General features: G+C 41.9%; 1 protein-coding gene across 1 annotated transcript; it reads right to left on the bottom strand.

Moving 5' to 3' along the window:
* Positions 1-1,376: 1,376 nt before the first annotated feature.
* On the bottom strand, positions 1,377-9,551 carry LOC101769315 (proline--tRNA ligase, cytoplasmic). The gene is made up of 12 exons (XM_004962483.3): positions 9,358-9,551; positions 9,175-9,260; positions 8,315-8,407; positions 7,962-8,078; positions 6,999-7,186; positions 6,379-6,445; positions 5,835-5,957; positions 5,516-5,668; positions 4,023-4,307; positions 2,287-2,505; positions 1,879-1,972; positions 1,377-1,767 (listed from the first exon to the last, which is right to left on the bottom strand). The coding sequence occupies exons 1-12, from the start codon at positions 9,416-9,418 to the stop codon at positions 1,703-1,705; spliced, it is 1,551 nt and encodes a 516-aa protein (XP_004962540.1). The 5' UTR covers positions 9,419-9,551; the 3' UTR covers positions 1,377-1,702.
* Between the last annotated feature and the right edge of the window lie 603 nt (positions 9,552-10,154).

Here is a 10,154-nt window from a genome sequence, read left to right on the forward strand (position 1 = left end):
TCCCATTTAAGTGACAGAAACTGTAAGTGAAACTTAATTAGCGGTGCAGAGCAGATCAAAGTAATCCAAAAACGAAGGCATCAGCAGACAGGCTATCGATCAAGTTCAAGAGTCTAGGTTTGTTCGATGAATCTTGGTGGCCTCGGACAAAATATAGCACCGGCTAATCAGCAGTCGACAACAGACGAAATGATCTTGTGAAGGATCTCCTAGGATCTGCTATATAGTGAGGTAACATGCTTGGTGGTCCTATTCCATCCAATGCACACATATGTAGCCAAGATCGACGTAGGTTTAGATTTTAATCATCAATATCTTTTTAATATTTTGGTTCAATTTTAAAAATTGTAGAGCAAGATTTGTCTTGAAATAAACGTGATATAATTAGTAGTAATAAAAAAAATGGGTTTTGCCCGTAACACCACTCTTTTTGTGACGGGAGGGTGTATTAATAACTGTAATAACATCAAATCCTATGAGGTCGAGGCATGTATACATCCATGCTGTATGCATGGGCTGATGGGCAACGTGCATAAAACCATCATAATAGTGCATTGGACCTGCACAAAGGAGAAACTATCTAGCGCGCGAAACCTTGCGACGTGGCGAAGTCTCGCCCTCCTCTTGCTTGACATGGATCGACTAACCAAGAAGAAAAGGACTCAACATGTGACAGCTGCTATATTGCAGAACGCAGCATGTCACATCAGTCGATTTTTTTGTATAGTATGCATGTGCAAAAATAAAAAAGAAAAGGCTATGTGGCATGCCTTAAAGGCTTAAACCATAATTCTCCGTAGGTACTTTTTGCACACGGACACATCACGGCCCGTTTGGTTAAGCTCCGGATCCGCATACTCTATCTTCAGCTCCAACTTCAGGTAGTCGCGTTTGATTCTGTTGAACCAGAGGTCTTACGCCCAAAATAGAGTATTATATTACTAGAATTGCCCGCGCCACTAAAGTTGCACAAAGCATACCAAAGTGTTACGTTGCAGTTGAAAGAATTGCAACTTGTACAAAGCATCAAGCATGGTCTGTAGCATCATCCTCTCACGCTGAAAATACCGTTCCCCCACAGAACTTGCAAAACAGCCAACTCTGGCAGCGCGAACGGACAGAAGGTGACGTACGTGCCAACCATGTCGGCCATACATCATCTACGTCGCTCCCAAGGCACAGCCATTGGTGCAAGCCGGATGTGGTGTCTACTCATGCTCCATGCTAGGTGTTGTAGTTCAGCGTAGGGTCTGCGGAGTACGGACTGCTTCTAAAGGTACGAGCACGTGGCTCGCTATAGGCCATTTGTTGCGGGAGACATCGTCCTGTGGCGCGACAGTAGACACTGTTTGTCCGCTACATGATTGAAGCAACTATGAACCCAAAAAGCAGAAATGAACAGCAGTGAAGGCCAAAAGTCTCAAGCTCGGGTGAGGATGATGGCATTGTGCAGCAAACAGCTAAGATATAAGCAAAACTCTGCATTTTGCTAAACAGATGTCATCCTTTGCCACAGCCAAATCCAACACGACCGTCAGCTGTTACAGGTATATCGAATCGACGGCTTTTGCCAGTAGCGATGACTCATGAGAAATTAAATGGTTGCAAAGCACAATGTAAAGGGATTTTCGGATCCACATCCGATGCTACAGGATTCAGTTCAAAACTCCAAGCGGGCAGCCAAATACCATGGGAAGGCCAATCAGTAGCTGCGGCCCCAGAACGACCACTTCTTTGCTGGCTTTCCAGAAGCGAAGCACAGGGTTCCTGAGTTTATGTGAGCAACACACAGGTCAGCGTGGCATGATTGCACGACAAAAACTGCAGAATTACAGTAGTAAGAGAATCTCCAAAGCAATGTTTGCTTCCACTCCATACCTTCTGGAAGTTCTGGCTGATCGAATGGAGTACACAATGTTTTTGCCGCTCCGAGGTCCCCCTTGGTCCGAGCTTTCACATCTTTCTCAACTTCCTGTATGGGGAGGGGAAAAAAATGAAATTCTACAGACATGGCAAGAGGAAATAGTACAGTAAGTGGGACAAAGGAGCACCAAAGACTTCCAATTTTCCACATTTGCAACCCCTTTTGAAATGCTTATATTTCTGTAGCACAAGCCAAGGACTAAAAGGTGATAACAATGATGCAATCTTATAGGAACAGTGTCTCCCCAAAAAAAATTCTTTACTCCCACCCCACATCTGTACTTGACATATACGGATTATTCATGACAGGAGGCTACTCTGATAATATGGTAAACAGCAAATATAGAAAAGATCTTCATGTACCTCCTCATCACACCATGGAGCCAAGATCAACCTTTTGTTGTTTAGAGCAGTTGTAAATTCATCCCAGGTGTGGATGACTTCAATGCAGGCATCTCTCTTTTCTTTGGCTGCTTTGAGTAGGTTTGCTTGGATATCATCCAGTAATGCTTTAACCTCCTCAACCAAATTGGCCACAGGAATATCAACCTTTGCACCATTGTCTCGGCGGACAACACGCACCTGAATAGAATAGGATTGCAGAAAACATAATAATCAGAACATTTTTGCCACTCTGCGCATCCATCTGAGAGATAAGGCACAGATTGGTAGCAGGAAAACATAAGAACTAGAAAATTATTGCCACTCTGTGCATCTATCTGAGATAAGGCACAAGATTGGTAGCTGGAAAAGATGCAGGGAAAAACCACTGAGGAACAACTTAAGCACCTTATCCTAGTCTCCAGGAATAAGTTATATATAAGGCCCTGTTTGGCTGCTTTGTAATTTTATTCACCGGTAATTAGCTTCCGCTTGTAATATCTAGTGCACAACAATACAACTGTAAATTATTTCCTTTGTAAAATATTCGTTTGGGTAAATGCTCTAGAAAGACACTGGCAGCCGCTGCAGTGCTCCAGCCTCCAAGCATCCATAGTTCTGCACGCTCAACCTCTGTACAGCTAGCACCTTCTCGCTCACACCGCGAGTTCGGCCACAAGTCTGACAGCCAGACCTAGACCTCTTCCACCAACATCTGACACCAGCAAACTACGCCATGGGAGATCTAGATGCAGGCTGAGATGATGACGAGTTCGGTGGCAGCCGAATGGAGATGACAAAGATCGTGTACATCAATCGCGTACTTGTCAGAATCAGTGAGGAAATGCCAATCAATTGTGACATCAGACTTGACAAATCTCAATGAATCATGGGGACCGAACTCCTTGCCGCCTAATTCGAGCTCACCGCCATAGAACTCGAGCATCCTACCCCCAAAAGTGAGATGCTTGAGGGCTCGCTGCCGCAACTTTGCAACCCTTCACATGCACTCTGCATCGATGGTGGATCCAAGCATGGATTCCCATCTGCAGGCATGGATCTGGCTGAGCCATCGGCACAAATTCATGGCTGGGAGAGAAATCCGTGGAGAGCCATCGGCGCAAATTGATGGCTGAGAGATCGTCACGGAGATGGAGTCAGGACCTCAGGGTGATGCCGATGGGGAGCAGGATGAGGATGACGCGAAGTCGCGAACCGAGAGGACTCAGGTCGAGGACGCGCCCGACATCTGTCGTTTTTTTAGTGTGGGCTCGATAGGAGTTTTTTATTTTCCGGTTGGAATGGCACAATACAAGGGTAAATTTATTAGCCTCACAAGCTATCCAAACAGTCTTTTTTAATTTCAGATGCAAAATTTTCCATAGCTGTAATTTACACTGGTTTTGGTTATAAAACAGGGCTTCCAAACATGCCCTAAGAGAGTAAGTGCTAGTATTATAGAACCACTAGTAATTCGAACAAAAAGCCAAAAGGAAATGACAAATTAAACAAGAGCAACCAGTCAACTAACAAAGTTTGTCTTTGAAAAGGCCATGAAAAGCAGTACTGTTAACTACTGCAGATAGTCCTAGATTAAAGAGGCAAGACAGTAATTTATATGGCACGTGAATCTGTGCGAACAAGAGCCTAAAAACACTAGTGTAGTTAAGAGACCACATCCACACATGATAGTTAAAAGTGGTGAGATAACTCAGTACCTGTTGGTTGGCCAGATCTTTTGGCCCAATCTCAATTCTCAAAGGAACACCTTTCATTTCCCAGTGAGAATACTTCCAACCTGGAGAGTAATTTTCACGGGTGTCCAAATCCGCTCGGAACCCAGATTCATTGAGAGTGTAAACAGCTGATTCGCATGCTCCCTTTATGGCAGTTGTGTCAGCATCCTTGTAGGGCACTGGAATCACAATTACCTGGATTGGTGCCACCCTTGGTGGTAATACTAAGCCTTTGTCATCACCGTGTGTCATCACCATCACTCCAATCTGCAAGAAGAGACTATACATTACAAATGCAAACATAAACTGTGCAGAACACTATGCAACCGGCAATCCTAGGCACACCAAAAAAAAACATTAATTCAATGCAACAGGTTAGTTTAAAAACTTGCATGCCAGTATATTCTACAATGCACATCAGATTCTCGATAAACTAAGCGTGTAAAAAACAATTAAAAGTTCAATTTTATTTTTGCTTAAGTTGGATGGGAGTTTTGTGTTAGGCTAACTCTAGGTAGGTAGGTAGGGAGGGAGGGAGAGTTTGGGGAAAGGAAGTGCAGGAGAAAAGGTTCTGTGAGGGAGACCACCGATCTCTCCAGTCTTCAATCTTATGCACCCTTGTCCCCAATCACCAGCACTCTTTTGAGCATGCCCGCTCCACTACTACTCGTCTTTGTATGTGAAACAGGGGTGTTGCGACTTTGTCAACCCATGATGAGTAGCTGACTGTACATTACGTCAGCAGATCTAGGCATCACTTGTCAAGACCGCATTTTGTTGTTTCAGGCTCATCTTGATGATTACACAATTCTATGTTCTGATTCCGTGTTTAAAGCTGAGAATTCAGATTTCGAAAGAAAAATGTGAAAAAAAAAATGTGGTGTGACAAGGATTGGAGTGGCAACCAACTAGCCAAGGTCCATGGAACATTTCCAAAGCCTGGAGCAAACAAAAGTTTTGGAAGATGTGAAGCAGTTAACGAAGTTAGTGATGCAATTCATGTTCTGGGAGCTCCAATGCAAACTGATCTCAAGATGGCATGGCATGTTGACCTTGTAAAAGTTAATTTTAAGGATACAATTGCTCAGTATATTATCAAATAATACCTTTTAAATTATTTATATTTACAGACACAATATTTGCATACAACATCAGTTATTGGTTTCACTTGACAAGTATGGTGAAACAGTGGTTTGGATCGAGCTAGTCACATGTCACTTTTATTTGACAATTCGTGAAATCTGAACCTTTGTTGACCCATTTATAAAGTTCAAGGAACCAAATGATTCTGATGTTTAAGAAGCTAACTGATATCAGGTGCAAGTGTATGAGAGTGCACTTTATTCCCTAGATTTCAACAAGCAACACATACAAAAAGAAAGCACCATGCATATTCGAGAGGAAAAGAAAATAAAGCATCATTTCCATTCCCACAACGATTATGCATTTTCAATCAAAGAAAGTGTAAGAATTACCGAGCGAGTTGTGTAGGCCCAAGAGTTTTGCCAAACCATTTCCCTTGCACCTTTCTCATTCTCAAAAGTGATATCAAACATCTTGGCAAAGTTCTGGCCAAGACAATGTGAGGTTGCGCCTTGTATACCACGACCAGTGTTTGGAACGAAGGCCTGATAAAAAGACATTTAGCAACAAGCATGCAATTATAGAGGCTGAAACAACAAAATGCAGAAAAAATGCAATTATAGAATACAGAAATTAATTTTCCTTTCCATCAGGGTAGCTAAGGAAAGGCTACATTGTGTAGGAATGCAGCAAAAATGTTCGATTCAATACCTCAACACTGGTGGTATAGAGTCCACCCGCAAATTTTTCCATCTCACTTTTCCTCCCTTTGGACACTGGAACTGCTAAAAATTCTTCATATATCCTTCTGTACAGTTCCAATATTTGGAGAACCTGCGAATGCCAACATGGATTCATCGTAAATAATGCAATCATATTATATTATTACTAGCAACGAATTGTCCATTTGATTTATCATAATGGCTGATTCAAAATAGTTTTTTTGGCAGACCAACTACCTAGATAAATAAAAAAAAGCATTCATAAATGCAAAACGAGGATACTATTTTTTTAATAGGATGAAATATAAAAACTAGATTACAGATTTCAAAACAAGACCAAATAATTAATGACATCTAATCTCACGATTAACTAGGTCAGTTGCTACTTCAAACTATGCATATCTTCTAACATTCACATTTTAATACTGGGCAAAATAAACTCAATCGTTATAGCATTACACTTTACAATAGAATCACCTAGTTGACAACAGAACCATATAAAAACAGTGCAGAAATATGTAGCCTATTAGTACCTCTTCGTCTGCCTCTTCTTTAGTCGCAAAAGCTGTATGCCCTTCTTGCCACAGAAATTCACGGCTCCTGAAAGAGTTGTTGCAGAATGTTTAGACTAGAGGTCTTAAATTTTAATTATTTTTTGGGTGGGTGGTGGTTTTGGGGTGGGGGTGTACATCCATCATTAGTGTGCATAAAAAATTAACTCCCTCCATCAAATATATAATGCCCCCGCAAATATATAAAAAATTCAAGCCTATTAACTTTTGGCAAACAATTAGGCACATGTATCGAAATCCACTGAACTTTTTCACTAGTGAGGGTGAAAATTTTTAGAGCAAGTAGTGAAAGCCTGTATCACCAAAACTTCCATTAGACCATTTGATCCAAATTTTCTAGAATAAATAATAACATTTATAAAAAAGTGAAGAGCTATTTAAGACTTTTATGGGAAGAAAGTAAATATGATATCTCCTTGATCTTTTAAAAAATTGAGAGCTGACCAGTGAGGCAGCAGCCAACTTGACATGTTCTTGTCACCAAGTTAATTAGAAAATAATGGGAGTGTCTTACATGCACATGAAGAAATAAGCAGAGAGGAATAAATGCATAACCACAAGCATGGGCCAACAAATAGTACCTTATGAAAGGAGTAGGATTGCTAAACTCCCATCTAACAACGTTACACCACTGGTTACACCTCAAGGGTAAGTCACGGTGGCTTCTTATCCATTTAGAGAAGTATGGATACATGACAGTCTCACTTGTGGGGCGGATTGCAATAGGAGCTTCCAGGTCAGATTTCCCTGATTTAGTAACCCAAGCTACCTGCAAGAGAAATAAAAATGAATAGGTCACTTTCCTTTTGCATAACTGAAAGCAGTATCAAGATGAAATAGCACTGATTATAAGGACCTATGCACTGCTTGAAATTAAATTAACAAGCGGATTTCATGAAACCACTACTTTGCTGCACGTGATCACATCATAATGAACTAAAATCTTATCCAAAAAAAAAGATGAAAATCTGTGCCAGCTTCCAACAAACAACCATGCTACTCAATTATTCATTATTTCGAACCAAAACTAGAAAAAGCTGGATGACATGCACTGGCTAAAGCCAACACACTCTAAAGCAACAACAATACTAGTTTATGGTACAGATAAATTGACATTATTTTTCTACTAGTGGACCTTATAGGTTCATGAGTTATTTATGTCACATTGACAACCAAAACTAAACTCATCCAAAGTACAACAGTATCATAAGGGTCACAGGGAGTTCATGAGTTTGTAGCATTGTCTTTTTATGAGAAGGAAAGTAAACAATGGAGTAATTCAAAATTCTGACAAATCCTAATTTCTGGTCTTTCTCAAAAACTCATTCATAACAGAACACAAAACACATCTTATGTTGATGTGTTCAGATGAAAATAATGAAAAAACAGTCTTTGTGCCTAGTTCCATGTACCCATTTCTTATTCATTGAGCTTTTTATCTTTTTCAAAATAAGTAACTCTTACAGTTGGGCAGGCTGAATATGAATATCCTAACTGGGAAAATGTGGAAACAGAGATGTAAAGGACAAGAGTAAAAGGCACACCTCAGGAGCAAAGCCCTCAATGTGGTCCTTCTCCTTCTGTAGAACATTCTCAGTAACAAACAAAGGGAAATAATATGGTTTGAGCTTCAGCTTTTTAATTTCTGCATCAAAGAATTCCTGCACCAAATCACATAGCAGTTACCAAAAGGAACAGGATTACAGTAGTGTCATTATGCCTTTCATAAACATTATCTAGACACATTCTTTAGCACTGAGATACTTGCAATTATAGAATTGGTAACAAATGGCACTTATAGTTTGTTTAGGGGAAGCACAATTGATGTCAAGTTAAAGGAAAACATCAATGACCAGTGAAATAGATCATCATTTTCAGTTGGTATTGAAAAACTTACTTTCAGCAGCTCCCAGATTTCCATTGCCCATGGCCTCAATATATAACAACCCGAGATGTCATAGTACTCGATCATTTCACTGTTAACAACAACCTGGAGGAACAAAAAACAGAACTCGAAATAATAAGGTACTATTTCATCTTAAAGACAGAGTGATACTATTTAAGTTCTGATGAAAAAATGTGGCCATATAGCAAGTAATAATCATCCTTTGCCAACAATGACCAAATGGAGCAAAACAGAATAGCAGTTCAGGTATGGTACTTAATGCCATTGTTGCATCTGTAACAACACCACAAACCAACCACCAGTTCCTCGCAATTAGAGTGAGGTGGTGGTTGTCATGGCTGCTAATGTTTTGCAAATCGCTGTGGAATCTAGCCAGTTACGTAAAATCGTAACTAATTCTAGTAGGATTTCCTCCATTACGATTCCATAACAGATAACTAGAAGCTATGTCTGCACAACAAACACTACAACCATCATCAGAAACTAATTTAGAATTGTAACAGTCTATCTGGCTATCCGCACAACACTAAAACCATTATTGGCAACAAATCTAGATTTGTAACAGTTTATCCACACAACGAGCAGTAAAACCATCATAGGCAACTAATTCAGAATTGTAGCATCGTTTGGTCACAAAGGCCAAAACTCTTAGCTGCCAGAAGAGCAACCCAAACCGCCACATCGAATCCCCCCAGCTTTAGCAGTCAACGCCTTCGAATTCCATCCCCGTCACAGGCGCACACCCCATCGCAACTACATCAACCAAATCGGGAGTGCGCCCGGCACCAAATCTGACGGCAACAATCCTCACCCAGAACGAAACGAAACGAATTAGTCAACACTCCACGCACCTCGGAGTACCACTCCCCGAAGTTGTCGTCCTTCTTGTACGCCATCCCGAGCTTCGTCTCCTTCTTAACCTCCTTCTTCTTCCCCCCTGCAAGCCGGCATCCAAAGGCAAAAATCTCAAATCCAGCGAAAAAACCGACACCACCGCACGGAGAAGACGACGGCGAAGAGGAACGAGCTCGCACCTCCCCCGCCCTTGGCGGCGCCTCCCTTGGCCCCGCCGCCCTTGCCTCCGCCTGACGACATGGCTGGCGGATCCGGTGCGCGGTGGCGCGGCTCTGCGCAGGGATCCGGGTGGAAGGAGCGGCGGCGCGCTAGGGTTTAGTGGTGGCGGCGGCGGGCGGGAGTGGGGGATGACTAAGAGGGGGTGGGATAGAGTAGCGGCCACTCCGAGTCAGGAGTAGCGCGCAAGTAGCCAATCGGACAGCACGGTGCACGGGCACGTTGGCTGTTGCGCGCGGCCCGGGATCTGTGGGCTCGGTCCACGGGTGACGTCACAGGGGGGTTCGGCCGGCGCGGCCGCGGGGCCACGCGGCGATGGGCTGGCGTACGTAGACCGGGAGTAGGGAGGCAACTGCGCCTCAGATAAACGAATGGTATTTGGATAATTGGATTTGGTTGTTCAAATACAAAATTAAAAGGGGAAAGAGTAGTGCTAGCCTGCTAGGTACTGGTGGGTTTGGTCGCCAAACTTGCGAAGTCACAATTAGTTAGTAGTACCCTTTAAAATATAGGTCATTTTGACTTTTCTATATATATAGATTTTGCTATTTATACAAAGTCTAGATGTAATATATATTTAGATGCATAGCAAAAAATTATGTATTTAAAAATCAAAATGACCTATAATTTGAAACGGAAGGAGTAATTTGGAAAGGTTACGAGGGGAATTTGGTTTGGATCTCTCTAATTCACTAGGTATCGTTCCCGTAGGCAACACAAATTCCCTCCATAAGTATCAAAATGATTCATATGAAGATAC

The sequence above is a fragment of the Setaria italica genome, chromosome III (genome assembly GCF_000263155.2).
Source record: "Setaria italica strain Yugu1 chromosome III, Setaria_italica_v2.0, whole genome shotgun sequence".
NCBI lineage: Eukaryota > Viridiplantae > Streptophyta > Magnoliopsida > Poales > Poaceae > Setaria > Setaria italica.

What these genes read in the sequence shown, in the direction of transcription:
- LOC101769315 (XM_004962483.3), bottom strand. Translation starts at nt 9,418, where the DNA reads ATGTCGTCAGGCGGAGGCAAGGGCGGCGGGGCCAAGGGAGGCGCCGCC. An exon ending in AAGAAGAGGCAGACGAAGAG is followed by an intron (nt 5,958 to 6,378) that starts GTACTAATAGGC and finishes TGGCATTCGCAG; the next exon opens with GTTCTCCAAATATTGGAACT. An exon ending in TCAGCCAGAACTTCCAGAAG is followed by an intron (nt 1,768 to 1,878) that starts GTATGGAGTGGA and finishes ACATAAACTCAG; the next exon opens with GAACCCTGTGCTTCGCTTCT.